The sequence below is a fragment of the Cebus imitator genome, unplaced genomic scaffold (assembly GCF_001604975.1).
Source record: "Cebus imitator isolate Cc_AM_T3 unplaced genomic scaffold, Cebus_imitator-1.0 Scaffold273, whole genome shotgun sequence".
Taxonomy (NCBI): Eukaryota; Metazoa; Chordata; class Mammalia; order Primates; family Cebidae; genus Cebus; species Cebus imitator.
This window is the reverse complement of record NW_016107588.1, coordinates 1,875,260-1,891,903: the sequence shown is the minus strand read 5'-3', so window position 1 is coordinate 1,891,903 and position 16,644 is coordinate 1,875,260. Positions and strand designations below refer to the sequence as shown.

The following is a 16,644-nucleotide window of genomic DNA, read 5'->3' as shown; positions in this document are numbered from 1 at the left end:
AGTTTGCTGTGTGCCTTTGAACTTGTCTCTTAGCATGTTAGCTAATTGTAATTTCATAATTATAATCTACATGGTAATCTCCTTTTGAAATGGCCCTAAATTCGCACTCCAACCATTCTGAAAAGTCCCCCACCCCACAGTCTGGGTGCTGACCTCAGGGTCCCACAGGACTAGAACTCCTGGGATACAGAGGAGACCTTTCAGATCTTACGCGGTGCCTGGGTCCAGGAAGATGGCACATGGCCAAGTGCACATGACAGGCTGCTGAGCCCTAACACTCCAGCGGAAGGGTCTGCTCACCCAGAGATTTGACAGATGCTTCTTTATAGGGGAAGGAAGGGTCCAGAACACATCTGGCTTGTATGTGTGTCTATATGTTTGCAGTGTGCAGTGTTTTACAGAAATGAGATCTAGCGTCTGAGGTGTGTGCCATTCTGCAACTTATTTTTTCAAGTGAACCACGTACCTTGGGGATCTCTCTGTGTCAGAACAAATCTACTTCATTTCTTCTCAATCCAGCAAAGTATTTCCCTACACAGCTGCCTCCCTTACTCCTGTATTGACTTGCTCGTGGATATTTTGAGTGTCTAGAGCTTTTTTACTTTTATAAACAATGTAGCACGGAGCATTCCTGAACATATCTCTCTGCACACGTATGTAAATGTGTTTGCACAGCAGGTGCCTAGTCTAGAAGTGAAATTGTGGGGTTCTAGGGTATATGTGTGTTGATGATTTTGACCTATATGGACCAATATTGTCAAAGGACACTCCAAAGAGGCTGCACAAAGTGAGGCCTCACCTAGAAGAAGAAAGTGCGTGTTTCTTCCTAGACTGATCAACAGAAATATTATACAACTATTTAAAAGGCATAATGGGTGAAAAATTGTGTCTATCTCATTGTTGCTTTAATTCATATTGCTTTAATTATGAATAATCCTGGCAATTTTTCATATGTTTATTGATCTTTTATATTTCTTTCCCCTGAACTCTCTGCTGGAGGGCTTGGATCTTTATTAAAATAAGAGCTATTTGATTAACAGAAAAGAATAAGACAAAAGCTCTCTCTCCTTTCAAGCTAAGTATCTCCAAAGGAAACATATCATCTTTTTATCTAAAGGTGATTGTGAGCACAAAGCCTCCACTGGGGACCAAACAAATCCAGTTAATTGCAAGCACGCTTTTGCTGAAACCTAGAGGGCATCCAGCCACCCATGGAGCAGGTGTCCAACTCAGGCTGCTGTCTGTCTACCTGCCCATCTACCCTTATGTCTGTCTGTCTTCCCTGCCTGCCCCCAGCCAGCCTGATCACCTGCCTCCACCAGTGCCCTCCAAACAGTAGATTCTTCCAGCTGTTCAGTCAGCTGTGCACTCTGCTCCAATTCCCAGCGGCTCAGGGTCACAGCTCTGTCTGCTCCCTGCTCCTGCCTCCCTTTCAGGCAGCAGCAGGAGATGGCAGGAACCCAGCCGAAAGTCAATACATCTGTGAGTGACTCATAGCCTTGCCACTGGGGCATCTTAGGCAAGTTACTTCACCTGCTTGGACTCTCAGTTTCGCATCATCACATGGAAGATTGAGCTAAAAAACAGTTTCAAGGAGATGCATTAGGCACTACCTGGGCTTCAAGGCAGAGTCTGGCTTTTATTCATCCAGAGCAGCTCTACTCTTACCACTTTCTTATATTGGGGCTTTATGTAAGAGGTCATTCAAGCCAAATGTCTTGAAGGAAAGTGAAAAAGCCATTGCGTGCCATGACTTCTTATCTCCCAGCCCTTCTCAGAGCCCAGTCTCAGGCAACCACAGCCCAAACCCAAGCAAATGGGTGCACCCAGATCTTCCAGGAAGCTGAGAACTTCCTCTTGGCTTGTTAATGAACCTTATGGACCTGTAAACAATTCTGCTTCCTGCTCCTGGAAGCAGCTGGTACTGAGATCATCCCTGGAGCCCCAAAGTCTTCCCTAGCCAGAGAGGAAGGGGAAAGGGGACTAGGAGAATCTTGCATCTCTCCCTCCTCTCCTTAAAGAGGCAGGAAGGACAGACAGAAAGACACAGGATTAAACTGCAGGGACTATAGCTGGCCCATGGAAGGAAGGCCACCTTGTGAGCAGAGAGAGGGAAATAAAAATTAGCAGGGCCTCCTGGGACAGCCTTTGGTACCCATTCTCCATGGGGACAGGGCCATCTCCATTTCCAGCTTTCTGTCTTGAATCAAGATTGACTGTGTGCTGGATACTGGGGATGGAGATGAGGTCTCTGTCCTCACAAAGTTCATGCTCTAGTGAGCAGAGAGAATCAAATGGACAGGAAGGAAGTCCATCTGTCTGTAGGGACAGTAGCAGGAAGTTGTTTGTGTGGTGGCCATGCCCTTAACCCTGCTGCACTCTGCCTGACTGGGAGTATGGTGAGTGCTCACTAGAGCTTGGCAAACCTAAGACGGAGGGGACCCAGTCCTCCAGGCTTAGGGGTCCAGAGGCCATACTGCTGTGCCTCTGGGTCACTTCAGAACAGCACCTCAAGGTCTCCCCTGGGAAAGAAAGGCTCCCTCAGCAGCTCAGGTGGAGCTGCAAAGAGCTCAGGGTAATTATTGTTGGTTGACTGCCCTAGGGACAACTCAGGACCACCCTGCATGTGACAAAGAGCAGCACCCAGAAACAGGGGAAGCTCACTTCCTAGTGAAGCTAGCTGCTGTCACTGCCTGCTCCCTCTTTGGCCTTCTCCTCTTGTCTTCACTGGCCCAAGAAATCCTTCCCCCAAAAGCTGGCAGCAGGTTCAGAGACCCAGAGGGTTTGTTACCTACCTATCTGTCATACTGTGACCCGGCGTCACGCTGTCCCCCAGCTGAGAGGCCAGGACACTTTGCTCTTGTGTCCAGAGAACGCTTGGAGCTGGTAGGGAAGAGCCTCTTTCCTGATCCCCAGGAAGGGGTATTGGACAAGGTGACCCAGCAAAATTCTTGGCCTTGGCTATGTGACTCCTCAGATCAAAATGCATCTGCTTTAATTGTTTCCATGCCCAATGACGGAATTGTGATGTGTATGTAAAAATCGGGAGAATCCAAGGCCAAAGGAAGAGGTAGAAAATGTGGTACAAAGGCTCAGACACTGAACTGCTCAAAACACAAGCAGCTGCCCCTCCAAGCTGGAGAAAGATGTTGGAGAGGAGGAAAAAGGCCCCAAGGTAGGAAGCACAGCCCTGAGAAGTTGCATGGGTTTCTGTGGGGTTTTTTTGGATTTTTTTGTTTGTTTTATTTTCATACAGGAAGCAAATGACAGGTGTTCCCATGTATGAAGTGGGTACTCTTCCCAGTACTCCCCCATTTTGCAGATGGAAAACCTGGACAGTGATGGGCAGAGAGAGCTGAGATATGACCCAGTTCACTGATTCAGTGACAAACCAAGGTCATCACATTAACACTCCAGGGTCCTCGTTAGACCAAGAGGAGGTCCCAAGGAGGAGGTGGCTCCAGAGATTTTCAGAAAACGTCCTCCAGCCCCTATTCTACTCTGACCTGCCCTTCACTCTTAGAAGACAGAGACCAACAGAGACCTTGTCTGCTTTGTTTCCTGGCCCCTCAGCACTTAGCGAGCTGCCTGGCATATTAGAAGATGACTAAATAGTGGTTGGATTGGAATGATCTGAATGTTAAAAAACAAAACAATCCCCCTTTATCGTCTTGTCTTATGGTGCTAAACTTTCTCTCCTCTTGGAAAGTGTTGCCTCCATCATATGCACTGTCTCCACTTGTTGCCTCCCAGGCATCCCACTGCTCATTCTAGTTGGCTTCTTCAGTCACCTTGGAAATGAAACCATCACTTGCCAAAGTCACTAATGACCCCCTGATGGCTCCAGCCAATGAAATCACTTTGGCCGCCACCTTCCTTGGCATCTTGAAAGCACTTCACATCATTGTTCACTATCTCCTTCTAGAAATACTCTAGTTCTTTGGTTTTCAGGGCTCCATACTCCAACGCTTTTCCTCCCACTTGTCTGGCCTCCCTCCTGGGCCATTAGGGTCCACACTCAAGACCCTTATTGTTTTTCTGGGGCCTCATGCAATTCTTATCTCTCCTGCTGCAGCCTGGGCCTCCGTCCTCAACTACACTCAAATGCACTGTACACCACACGTGCAACATGTCAACTCAAACCTGTGGCCTTTTGCTCCCCTAAACCTGCTCCTCCTCGACTGTGACCCTTCTCAGGGAATAGCCCTACCATCTACTCAACTGTCTGAGCCCCTAAACCTGAGAGTCATCTGAGATTACTCACTACCCTTTCCCAATGCAATCAGTCACCATACATAGTTCTACCTCCTGAATAGAGAATTGAGTGTTTTTTCCAATGTGACGCAAAGATCTCCTGCAGAAGAATCAATTGAATGATTTGGCCACAATGGGGATTCCCGGCCTAACCGTGGACTCAAGGTATCAGACTCTGAGGGTGAGGTCTAGAGATCTGCATTCTTTTTTTTTTTCTTTTTGAGACAGAGTTTCACTGTTGTTACCCAAGCTGGAGTGCAATGGCGCGATCTCGGCTCACCGCAACCTCCGCCTCCTGGGTTCAGGTATTTCTCCTGCCTCAACCTCCTGAGTAGCTGGGACTACAGGCACGCGCCACCATGCCCAGCTAATGTTTTGTATTTTTAGTAGTGACTGGGTTTCACTATGTTGACCAGGATGGTCTCGATCTCTTGACCTCGTGATCCACCCGCCTCGGCCTCCCAAAGTGCCAGGATTACAGGCTTGAGCCACCGCGCCCGGCAGTAGAGATCTGCATTCTAAACAATCAGATGATCCTGTGCCTATCAAAGTTTGAGCGAAATCCTTCTCAACAGTCTATTTTTCTTTAATTCTTCTGTCATCAGCCTCATCTATCCCATCACCATCTCTTGCCTGGGAGATAGCAATAACCTGACCTCCCTAACTTCTCTTATTCTTCAGGTTCTGCAGCCTATTTTCCACATGGCCAGCAGAGCATGCCTGGCCATGCCCTCTTGCTCCTTAAGGCACCACTTGGTGGCCTCCATTATCACTAGGGAAACACTACAGTTCTCAACGCTGCCTAAAGGACGTCACATGGGCTGACCACTATGTGTCTTGCAAATCTCATCTTGCACAGCTCTTTCCCCTCATGCTACCCTGTCTTCTGTTTCCTTAAAACCAAGATGGACTTGCTGAACTCCAGGCCTCTTCACATGCTGCCCTTCTGCCTTGCTGAATTGTCTTCCATGGTCTTTGCTTGGCTGATTCCCACCCATCCTTCACTTTGGTTGGCCATGGCTTCCTCAGGAAGACTTTCTCTGGAAGCTCGCAGCCCTAGCCCCCGAGACTTCTGCTAGCATAAAGTTCATTTTACACCATTGCTGCAGCTGTTCTGATGTTTCCCCCACCCAGCTATGCCCAGAGCTCCAGGCAGCCAGAACCTGCATGCCCTAGCTTATGGAGAACCATGCTCTGCCACCACCCACACCTGTATGTCCTGTCAGCCCAAGGTGCCACCACCAATTGGCCCACCCATTGGGCTCCTGTGATTCCATGCAACCAGTCTTATATGAAATGTTACCCAGTCTCTATTTTTATAGCTCAGAAATCCTAGTGAAACTGAACCAATCACGTGGTCTGAGCTCTTCAGAGAAAATGTTGAAAGTCAATGTCATTGGAGCTGCCGGTCTTGTGATTCCCCAAAACTAGATATTTTGTCTATAAAAACAACCTTTGAGACACAAATGTTGTGTCTATTCATCAGGCTTTGGGTCCTCACATCACTTTCCACAGAGGAACCCTGGAAGAAGCATTCTGAAGCCCACTTCTCCTCTCCCAACTCACCTCTCATGAGGAGACTTTGGGCAGCTGCCCCAAGTCTGTCCAGCATTGCAGGGAAGAAATTGCTTTGAGGTCTGGTTGGAGACTAACAAGAAGCCCTGCTTATCTTTGCCATCATCTCAAAGAAGCTATGATTTGACTCTTCAAGCTTTTCTAGACTGTGCATGATGTGCTTAGGTTGGAGGAAGGAGCAACAAAGACTCCCCCTGCCTTGAGTAGAGCCAAAATTTATTCCCCTAAAATTATTATATTGAAGTTGTAAACCCTCAGGATGTCAACATGTGACTGTATGAGTAATTAAAGAGTAATTAAGTGGAAATGAAGTCAGTGGGGTAGGTCTTAATCCAATCTGACTGTTGTTGTTATAGGAAGATGAGATTAGGAGCACAGAAAAGAACAGAGGGAAGATACTGTGAAGCCACAGGGAGAAGATGGCTATCTGCAAGCCAAGGAGACAAGCCTCAAAAGAAATAAACTCTGTCAGCACCTTGATCTCAGACTTCCAGCCTCTAGAACCATGAGAAAGCTTCTGTGGTTTAAACCCCCCAGACTTTAGTATTTTGTTTTGGCAGCCCAAGCAAACTTGCATGGAGCTTGAGCTCTGACTGTAGAAAACAGTCACTCAACACATTTTTTTAAATTGAACACTTACTGTGATCCAGGCACTGTGCTGTGTTCTAGGGCAGAAGTGGTGAGAAAGATTATACATGGTCCCTGCCTGTATATGGGTACGTATAGGGCAGGGAGAGGAAGGGGGCATTCTGGAGGGATCTATAGTCAACACAAAACCAATGCACAGTCACCCTTCCCCAAAAGGGACCATCAGTGCTAGGTGCATGGCCTGGGCTGGGGCCACCAGTACAGACCTGGATTCACATGATGGAGCCAGGACTTCCTCTCCATGAACTCTAGGTCAAATGGCATGCCCTTGCTGGCTTTGCTTCCCTCTGCTATAAACTAGGGTTAGTTATAAACTCCACATCACAAGTTTCTCAAGAGGATGCTGTCAGTCAATGCATATACAAGGCCTAGCATACACTAAGTGCTCAATAAATGCTGGCTATGATCATTTACAATCAAAATTCAGAGATCTTCCCCACTGCCCTTCCATCCTGTCACTCCTTGTAGTCTCAAGCAGGCTGCGATGTGGGAGTGGCAGTGGTGTAGGATGGGAGGCTGGGGAGAGGACAAGGAGAGGGACCCTACCTTCCCAAGCCACACCCTTGAACCACAGCCTCCGCCTTTCACCTCGTCCCCTGTCTCTGGGGGTAGAACCATCTCTCTCTGCCATCACCCCATTAAGTCCCTCCCCCTGACTTGCCTTCATTGTCTACAAGCAATTCAAGTGCCTTGGCCCTAAAACCTGTGGCCTTATAGTAAATTAGCAAGGGAGGCCCAGTCCATTGATTGGTGGATAAGGGGAATTTTGAAAGCTCAGGGCATCCCTCATGTATTAGCTTTATTGCATAAGCTAGCCTGGGACCCTAAGTCACTGCCTAGAACATTTGTCTCTGGCAAAACAGCCTAAAGTTCAAAACCCATATTCAGAATATGACCCCATCTATGTGCCTGAAGGACCTTCCTTTGACTTTCCAACATTCCCAGAAGGTTAGCAGCACTTAAGCCCCAGCTCTCCAAGGCCTATGGCTGCCATTCCTGGCATTTGGGCTCCATATTCAATCTTCTAAGGAGGTTCCAAATTTAATTGTCATTGCTTGTTGCATCACCACCAGGGCCTTCCTGATTAAAGGATGAATTACTTTCATTACTGGGGATTGACACAACTAGCAGTTGCGACTTCCCATGGCTATCTCTCTGCATACCCACAGCTAGGAATCTCTGGGAGCTAAGACCATGTCTCCTTTGTGCAAAGGCTGGGCATCATTGCCCTCTGAACAGTCCCTGACCCTTCCTTAGAACTTAGGAAGCACAACCAGGACAAAGCCTGAATATTGTACCCATCCCACTCCTCCTCTCCCAGCTCTGAAACCAAGCAGGCATCCTTCCGGAAAGGCACACCTCTGTTAGTAAGCAGGAATCACGTGACAAGGAAGTTGATAGCTGTGATTTGTGACAGATCTTACTAACCTCATCCTAGAAGGATTGGTCAGGAGATCATCTTACACACTGAGGACAAACTTTAGGACCCAGGACATATCTGCTTCCTCCTCTTGGATTGGTTTGGTCTACTTCCTTATCTACAGCCTGATCCAAAACCACCCATACCCCTTGGAAGTTTGAGAGTCAGCAGGAATCCAAGATGGATGAGGACAGGATTCAAGTGGATGCTGTTTGCTCTTTATTATTATTGTTTTCTTGTACAGAAGGAGACAAAATGTAACAGCTAAACTTAACAATTATAAAAAGAAAGAGGGAGAGAAATCAGAAGCAAGTGTGCCTGTTGCCACCAGGCTCCAGTGAAAGGCTGACATATTGAATGTACAGATTTCCCAGCTGACAAGGGTCAACACATGAACATGAACACAGTTTAAAGTGGTACCAAAATTAATTCATTTCACAGTAATCATTTCTATAAGCTCGGTTGCGCATATCAGGGTTTCTACTGTCACAAAATCACAATGACAGAGTGAAATAGTAGACATGTTCACGCCTGGGAAAGTGGCATCTGTGAGGGGAGACGGATTGAGAAGCAAAAGCAGCTGGGGATTTGTCCCAATCCTGAAGATCTGTGTTAATGCTGGGTCTGGGGGTGAGCGCAGGGCAGGCACTGTTCAGCAGTCAGATGTTAGTACAGTGAAACAACTGTTGAGGCATTGAGCTTGAGAGGGTGTGCTATTTGGATATCTTTGTCAGAGAAATTCTTGCTAGAGAGAGACTCGCTGCCCACAGTCTGGAAGGAAAAGCTCCCACGTTTGAATATTTGGGGGCGAATGATGGAGCGGCCAGTCTGACAGCGAAGCATCTGCTTTACAGAATATTTAGAAAGATACATCACGTTTATTACTTTAAACTGCATTCTAGTTCACAAACTATCTTATTCACAGGATAAATAAAGGAGTAGAGTGAAAGGCTGCAATATCCAACATCCCTGCGATGGAGACAGAACAAGGGATCACCCTGTACATACAAGAAGTGCTGAACCCCAAAGCTGAAGGCACAGTGAAGGGATCCTTAATATCTTGAGCCTTTTCTTTGAAAAGGGTACTCATTTTAAACTGGATTCCTCTTACACAAAAGACCCTGAACATTGACTAAAGGGAGGAATATTTCAAATATTTTTATGTAGCCAGAATCATAGCTACTGTGAATTGTCTTAAGTTGTGATTTTTTCAAAGTTCTGAAGCAGTGGGCTTCAAATTAATGAGCTTTCGCTATAGTTGCAAGCAGTCTGATTACAGTACTTTTAATTAGCTAATTATAGTGATTACCATTAGCAGAGTTCAGTGGCGGGTGGGCAGGGGCGGGGGCTGTGCTTGTTTCTGAATCAGTGATGTCCTGAAATGGAGCTTCATTACTTGTCAAGCTGAAAAACCACCTAGACCAGCAGCTCTGCTGCCAAGATATCCATCTCAGCCTCAACTGTGAGTGTCCACACATGAGACAGTGCACATGCATACTCCTAGAAAGAAAGAGCCTCTGTGAGAGAGACTCTCTCCATGATCTCTCTCTCGGACAAAAGAAAAATCTAGAGGCAGTGTTGAATTTTGTTTTTCTTCTTCTCATGGGATGTTATTTGGTTGTCAAAAGATCAACTCTGGCTGGGGGTTGCAAGGCTACACCCACTGGGGGAAGGGAAGCATCTGGCTCTGACTACTTGACAAACAGACACATTCCTGTCCTGAATTCTTCATATTCGGGCTACCAAAAAGGCAATGTGCAACAGATCAGGCAGACTCCTGGTTTTGGAAGCACCCTAAGGAATTCACACTCATGGCAGTGGGATTGGAAGTCGAAAGAGAGGTCCCCCAGGGCCGACTGCTCAGCACTGTGTCTCTGTCAGCCAGGGCTGGATGTAGATGTGTGGGTGGTGTGCACACGCCAGCCACCTGTGCACCCCACTACTGCACTTGTGCTTTCATTTTGAAAACCAGAGGCAATGGGGAGCAAGGGAGGGACAGGATTTCAATTTTTCTTTTAAAAATATCTTTAAAAGTTTTTGGTTGAAAACAAGTGACAGTCACATTTCAAGAAATTGTTAAAGCCTTTTCTTTTTGAAAAATGAAAACATCTACATAACTAGCCCCGCCGTACCCAAAGTCAATAGTCACACATCTTTCCACAAAAAGAAAAAAAAAGCATGCCCAGGAGTGTTCAGATTTCTTTCAGCTGCTGACGCCCACAGAACAGGAGCCCAGGCCAGGGGCACCATGCCAAAAGGGCGTGGTGTGAGCGAGAGTTGCACAGGGTGGGGGCCTGCAGAGTGGAGCTGCTTTGTCTTCTTCCAAAGCCTTTTGCAATGAGGCAAATGGTGACAACTTTGGGGGTTGGGCATCCAATAGTTAATGTCATTTTTCCTTGCTCAGGGCCCTGTCATCAAGCTACCCAGCCCAGGGAGGGGAGGTGACATTTCTCTCTGCAGACCGGATCCCTCCTGGTACAAATATAGCCGCACACTGGCTATTGTTTCAGATAAGCAATGGGAAAAGGTGACATGCACACACACACACACACACACACACACACACACACACACACACCTAGAAGTCCAAAAATAACAAAAATGTAGCCACAAAGGAGTTAGCATTGTATCAAATCCACCTCCATACAAAGACAAAGTTTGAAAAGATATGCACAGGGTATTCGTAAAAGCCAAATGTGCACCACAAGGAGTGATGCTTGCTGTGTGCTGTACAGTCTTTTGTCTACAATGTGCTACAAAAACCATCCCAGAGACTGTGGTGCAACCCCACCTGGCGGAACACTATGAAGCATCTGAACGGAACACCATAGGCTGTAAGGAACCACTGTGGCTCTTCCCACGGCCTGTTCTCAGCCCTTGATCTTGGGCTTCTTCCTGCTTTCTCCCAGTATCACCCAGCCTCAACATGATGCCAAAGGCAGCAGGCATTTCTTGGCAAACACCCTTTGGCTCTGATCAGTGGAGCTCATGTTTGGCTCTGTGCTAACTGAGGAGGAGACATATTGGGTCACACTTGGGTACCTGCTTGAAGAAATATTGGGAAAGCCAGGGCTAGCCTTGAGCTTTAGGCTTCCTCAGGCCCCCCAACATGGAAAAAGCAGGGGCCTTCAAAGCCAAAAACCCCTTTGTGATGAAGGGCAGGAGTGCAATGCTAAAGGCCCAGGGGAGGGAAAGAAAAAGAAATGAAAGGTAGAATGGCACCTGCTCATCATCTCTGGCCAGGGAGCTCTGGGAAGGGAGGATGAGGGAATGGAAAGGGTCAACTGACAGGAGATTGACTCCCTCAGTGGAAACTCAACATCAGAGGCATATGAGGGCCTCAGCTAAGACTGCTCCCTTATAACCTACATCTTTCTAGAAGACTCTTCCTAAGGCAAACCTCCCTGGCTCCCTGGCACTTCAAGCACTTCACAGGTATTTGCTCAGTCAACCTCCAATGGGCCTGCGAAGTAGGGGGAAGGATGGAAAACCCCAGCCACAGGGGCAAGTGATCCAAGCTGGTGGCCTCACTGGGGTAGGCACACAAGCCTTCTGACTTGAAACACATCCCAGGGTCAGGACTAGAGCAGCCTCCAGAAGTCGTCTGTGGCCTGAAGGCGGGGCTGCATTCAAGGAATGAGTCCCAATGTCTGCCTTACAGGGATGTTTCAACAGAGGGAAGCTTGTCAATTCAGTGGGTTTTAAACTGCTGTGGTTGCCAATAGACCCAGGCTATGCATTCTTGCGCCACACAAAAATTTGCTACATTTTTTAAAGCACCACAGAGGAAAAACGGTTTGGTGCTGAGGTCAGGAGGATGGAGACAGAAGTAGGGGGAAGTGGTATCAACAGCGTCTTGCAAGGTCACTGACATTTAAAGAGCAGGTGCCTTCTGCCCCCCTGCTGTCCAAAGCCTTATTGAAAACATACTGGCATCTGCCAACAGCTGAGCAAACCCCAGATAGGCCTTCAACCTCAAGCCATGGGCTTTCCACAAATAAGTGTTTTAAAAGGGACACTTTAGTATCTTCTCCCCAGGTGGGCACCGTCATTAAAGAGAAATCCTCAATCTGAAGTTCAGTTTCAATGCACCATTCATAAAAAGTAGGCTCATGCCAGTAGGCAGTGGTTTGAGCACAGCTGGTCCACATGTCTGGATAGCCAAGCAAACTAGAAACTGGATGGCAGAGTCCACGTGGGCCCCTTGGTCAATGTGGAAGAGGAGACTCTGCCACCCAGCCCTCTGGACCTCATCCTTCACACACCCTGTCCTCCTTCCAATAGTGTGGGGGAGGGGGACATCACAGGTCCATGTGATGAATGAATTTCCCTTGGCCTCCCATGAATGGTCCGGGTGCTAGACTTTTGTTCTATTGCGTTCCTTATTTATTTGTCATGATTTTTTTCAATTTGTTTTCACTCAGTCCTTGTCCCTGTCCTCCAAATGTAAGCAAGGACAGAAAACACAGAACTGTGGAGGGAAAGGGGTACTGAAAGGCTGGCTTCCCTCCCTTACCTCTGTGGCCCAGAGCTCCAGACATAGACAGGCTTCCAGCCAGCCTCACAGCCCCCAGGCTGGGCCTGTGAACATTCTGGCCACAATCAACTCAACGAGGTGATTCCTTTGGCATAAGAGAAGTCAGTTCCTGATGGGAAGACAGTATGCTGGAGGCTTGGGGGGCATCCCAAAGAGCTGGGCACTTTGGCCTTTGGCTCTTCCCGGGGACTTTGACTCATGCATGGTTTCTACTCCCCCTCCGCACCTGTCTCTGACAACTGACTTCCTAAACTTCACGATTAGGGAATTATTTGGCAACGAGGAGGCTAAGGCTGTTTTGTGGTGGCACAGTCTTTAAAAAGTTAAAAAGAAAATAGGAGACCTCAGAAAGAGGCGTTCATCCAGGACAGGGCACAAACGTCCCACTATTTGTCAGCGCCAGGGTTGGTGGCCACTATCTCCTCGTACTTTGGGGGCGGGTCGCTGTAAGACACGCTGGCCTCCTCACTGCTGCTGTCTTGGGGCGCAGTTACCTCCTCATAGGAGGGGGGAGGGGTGGCACTGGACAGTCTGGAGAGAGAGAGCTCAGGGAGGTAGAGGGTGCTCTCAAGCCGGACTGTGGTCCTGCCCCCCCGACTGGGCCCCAGCACCACCTGGGGGCTGCCCCCTGCCTCTCGGTGCCCAGAAGGCTCCCCTTGGCTGTGTACAGTACCCCGGTACACCATGACCCGGGGGAGGCTGTGCCCAGCACGACTGGCTAGGTACCGGTTCTGAGCATAGGAGGGGTGGTGACGGGTCGCTTTCTGCAGCTGGCACCTCCAGATGATGAACAAGGCGATGACAATCAGCAATGCCACCCCCAGAAGAGGTACTACCACGTACATGGCATCTGAGCTCTGTGAGGGGTCTCGGACTGAGTAGACTGCATTTGGGTACCCCTTCCAGAACTCCATCTGCAAAACAAAACAGGATACTTATGAGAAGCTCAAGCTCCAGGTGGGCTCAGAGGCCTTCAGTAAGTCTAGTGCTTCTTACCCTTCCCCATCTGACTGGTCTCAGAGAGTTACCAGAATGTACTAAGGGCAAATGACAATGCTCCCAACTGAGGAGGACCCCAAAAGAGTCAGGCAATGGGACTGTGTAGACTTTATCTGCTCCTCGATGGTCCTAGTGGCTATGCCTTAGGCTGGGTGGCTTTCCTTGCTTCTGATTCGTCTGCATTACCAGGACCTGTTCTTGCTATTCCTGAGGCAACTTCTACTCCCAGAACCAGCCCCAGGGTGGTACATGCCGTTTTCTCTTTGTTCTCAAACACTTCTTTGACCTCCTCGTAGCTGCAGATCTCCTCCATGCACTCTCGCTCAATGGTGCCCTGGCGTAGCTCCTCCAGGAACTCATTGGCACGAGGGAATCGTTTCAGGACCGAATGGGCATCCTTGGCCTCCAGAAACACTGAAGAGAGAGCTGTACTAAGGCCTGGAATGGGGAGATGCCCAGGGGCTCCTTCAAACCAGGCCCAACCCAGCAACTGAAGCATAATTATGCAGGGAAACAAGGCTGAGTGAGCAGGCAAGACATCAGGCTTCTGACCAAGGACATGGCCAGCCCTTTGTACAAGGGAGGGAAAGGCTGACATTCTATTGTGCCATGATACACCTGTCTAGAATACCATGGTCCCAACAAGACTCAGGCCCCTGGCTACATGGAAGAAAGTGGGAGCCAACTGCCAGGAACGTTGGCACAGGAACGTTCCTGCACGTTGCACAGGAACAAGAAAGAATAAGGATTGTGAGGAGATAATCTTCAGTGACTAAATCTCCAGTTATCTTCTGCATCACCTTGAAAAATGAAAGTTGGAGCTATTGCCATGAGAATGTATTCTTCTTTAAGGCCGATACTGGTGGAACCAATAATACCAGATAATCCTAGAAGACTCCACCGGGGTGGTGTTCCTCCGCCTGAATGTCTACCTGTGCCACCACGTAGTCTGGAATTAACAGTCTTGCTCAAGAAAATGTAATGCAAAGCCAGCCTTGGCTAGATCAGGCAAGTGGTCATACATGAGCCTAAGAGCACCTCTGGGGATGGGAAGTAGAAAGGTTCAGATGGAGAGTCTAAACCTTTACAGATGGGGCACAGACACCCCCTACAATACTGTCTTTGGGTGGTGGGCATATCTACTTATTCCAGAGAGAGAGAGACCCAGCTCCAACCTGGCTGACCAGAATAGCTTGAGTTCTGCACCCACATAAACCTGACCTGAGACTGTAAAGGATGAAAGAATAGGTGATGTTTGCTCCTGGTGTTCAACTAGAAGTGGGACTTCCTGGTTCCCATGTAAAGCAACTCTCCCTGGATGCCCAGGCTAGTATGTCTTTGCCAGCAGGCAGGTACACTTCCCCAGGCCCTATGGCCTGTCACATTACTGTCACTCAGGAAAGCCTGGGTAGGTACATATCTACAAGTGACATATGCTCCAGAAAGGAGCCCAAGAGTTGAGAGGACAAAACTGCTACTCAGCCCATTGGAAAATGGCTCCAGGGCAGGCCACCTGGTTGGATATGGGGGCAGGGAAGCTGGGAAGGGTTTGAAACCTGACTCATGAGCCCCTAGGCATGGCCCTCCACTGCTCTCCACATGCCTGGGCCTGGAAAAACTCACCTGCCATGATGCTCCCTCAGCTCCAGGGTCTCACCTCTCTGGAGTAAGAAAAAAAAGCAAAGTTGCAGTGAAACCACATCTAGAAATTTATAGGGCACCCTCTTGGCTCTGGGACGTGCCTCCCTCCCACTGGCCTGGTCAAAAGGTCGAAGCAGTACCCTCCGTGCTGACTCCCATAGCTTCTGCTGCTTCTCATTCTGCCCCAAGCTTTTCTCCAGAGACCTCCTCAGGCCCAGGAGGGTCCAGAGCAAACCTTTCAGCGTTTTCCCCCAGGAACATATTCTGAGCTTCTATAAAACCTAAGGGTTTACTTTTTTCTTTAAAAAAGGAAAGCTCCTACAGGCTGAGGCTCCTCCTTCCTTGCTCACTTCAATGAATCTTTACAAATTCCAATTGGAAAGGATGTCAGAGACAGATGAGGAAATAAAGCCCAGAGAGACTAGATTCAGGCAAGGTTAAGCAAATCAATAGTGACAGTGGCAGGACCAGAATTTACAACTAATTTTGATCACAATGGTGAGTCACAGATACCTCCAATGACAAGCATGTTCCCTGAAAACAAAGCTTAACATGGCGTCAACCATCTCAAAAGTCACTGCCCTGCTGGGACTAACCCATGGTAACCTTCTGTGGACACATGTCCTACAGGGTCACATCCTCCATGCACAGCAATGCTGCATTCTTCATATTCCCAGGCATATCCAGAAGGCCCAAACCCAGATGACCCACTGTGTTCATCTTCACCAGACAAGGAAGCAAGATACTTGGAATCTTCTGGAACCAGACCTCTCTTCCCTCTTTGTATTAATGCTCACAGCAGTGGAGCACCAAGATATGAATTTAGATGACCAACACTAAGACGCTAACTAAGAGTTGCCCCTAGTGTAAGCTATTGTCCAAATGCCTTTCTCCTGCTAAGGAGCTATCCAGCCAGTACCTAAACCATGGTCACAGCACACTGCTCCCTCTGTCCCTCACTCATACACACATTCTGGACCCCTTGCTGAACTGTCCACATCTGGGAGCAATCACCCCACTGCTCCCCTCCCCAAGCAGAACCTCTGGTTTTATGACTAACTGAATGCAAGACACATGAACTGCGGAACCCATTGAGCCCTCCTTTTTGCCTAGACTGCCAGGAAGTTCAGTGTCACTATTGCCAGTCAAGCACAGGCACCCTGGAAGCCCGGCTGTTAAGCACATATGCTTCTGTCCTGCGATGTGGTATACAGCTTTCTATTTATGTTTTCAGTGTCTTATTGTGCATTTATAACATGTTTCCTAATCCTTTTAGGAAACAGGATATAATAAAAAATTTAGGCTGGACATGGTGGCTGATGTCTGTAATCCCAGCACTTTGGGAGGCTGAGGTGGGTCGATCACCTGAGGTCAGGAGTTTGAGACCAGCCTAGCCAAACTCCTGACCTCAGGTGATCGGTGAAAATCCTGACCTCAGGTGATCAGCCTGGTGAAACCCCATCTCTACTAAAAATACAAAAATTAGCTGGGCATAGTGGTTCACGCCTGTAGTCCCATCTACTTGGGAGGCTGAGATAGGAGAATCACTTGAACCAGGGAGGAGGAGATT

At 48.2% G+C, this 16,644-nt stretch overlaps 1 protein-coding gene across 6 annotated transcripts in view; it reads right to left on the bottom strand.

Annotated features, from left to right (window-relative positions):
- Nucleotides 1–12,265: 12,265 nt before the first annotated feature.
- The window catches only part of PRRG3 (proline rich and Gla domain 3), a 7,093-nt gene continuing 2,714 nt past the window's right edge, over nt 12,266–16,644 (bottom strand). For 3 of the 6 annotated variants that reach the window (XM_037728625.1, XM_037728624.1, XM_037728623.1), the window contains exons 2-4: nt 15,057–15,094; nt 13,687–13,847; nt 12,266–13,348 (exon numbers count right to left, since the gene is read on the bottom strand). In XM_037728625.1, coding sequence (XP_037584553.1) covers nt 12,821–13,348; nt 13,687–13,847; nt 15,057–15,063 — 696 coding nt within the window. In that variant the 5' untranslated portion in view covers nt 15,064–15,094 and the 3' untranslated portion in view covers nt 12,266–12,820. Of the gene's footprint in view, nt 13,349–13,686; nt 13,872–15,056; nt 15,098–16,644 lie in introns of those variants that run through there. The other 3 variants (XM_037728622.1, XM_017500887.2, XM_037728626.1) reach the window with 2 other exon arrangements.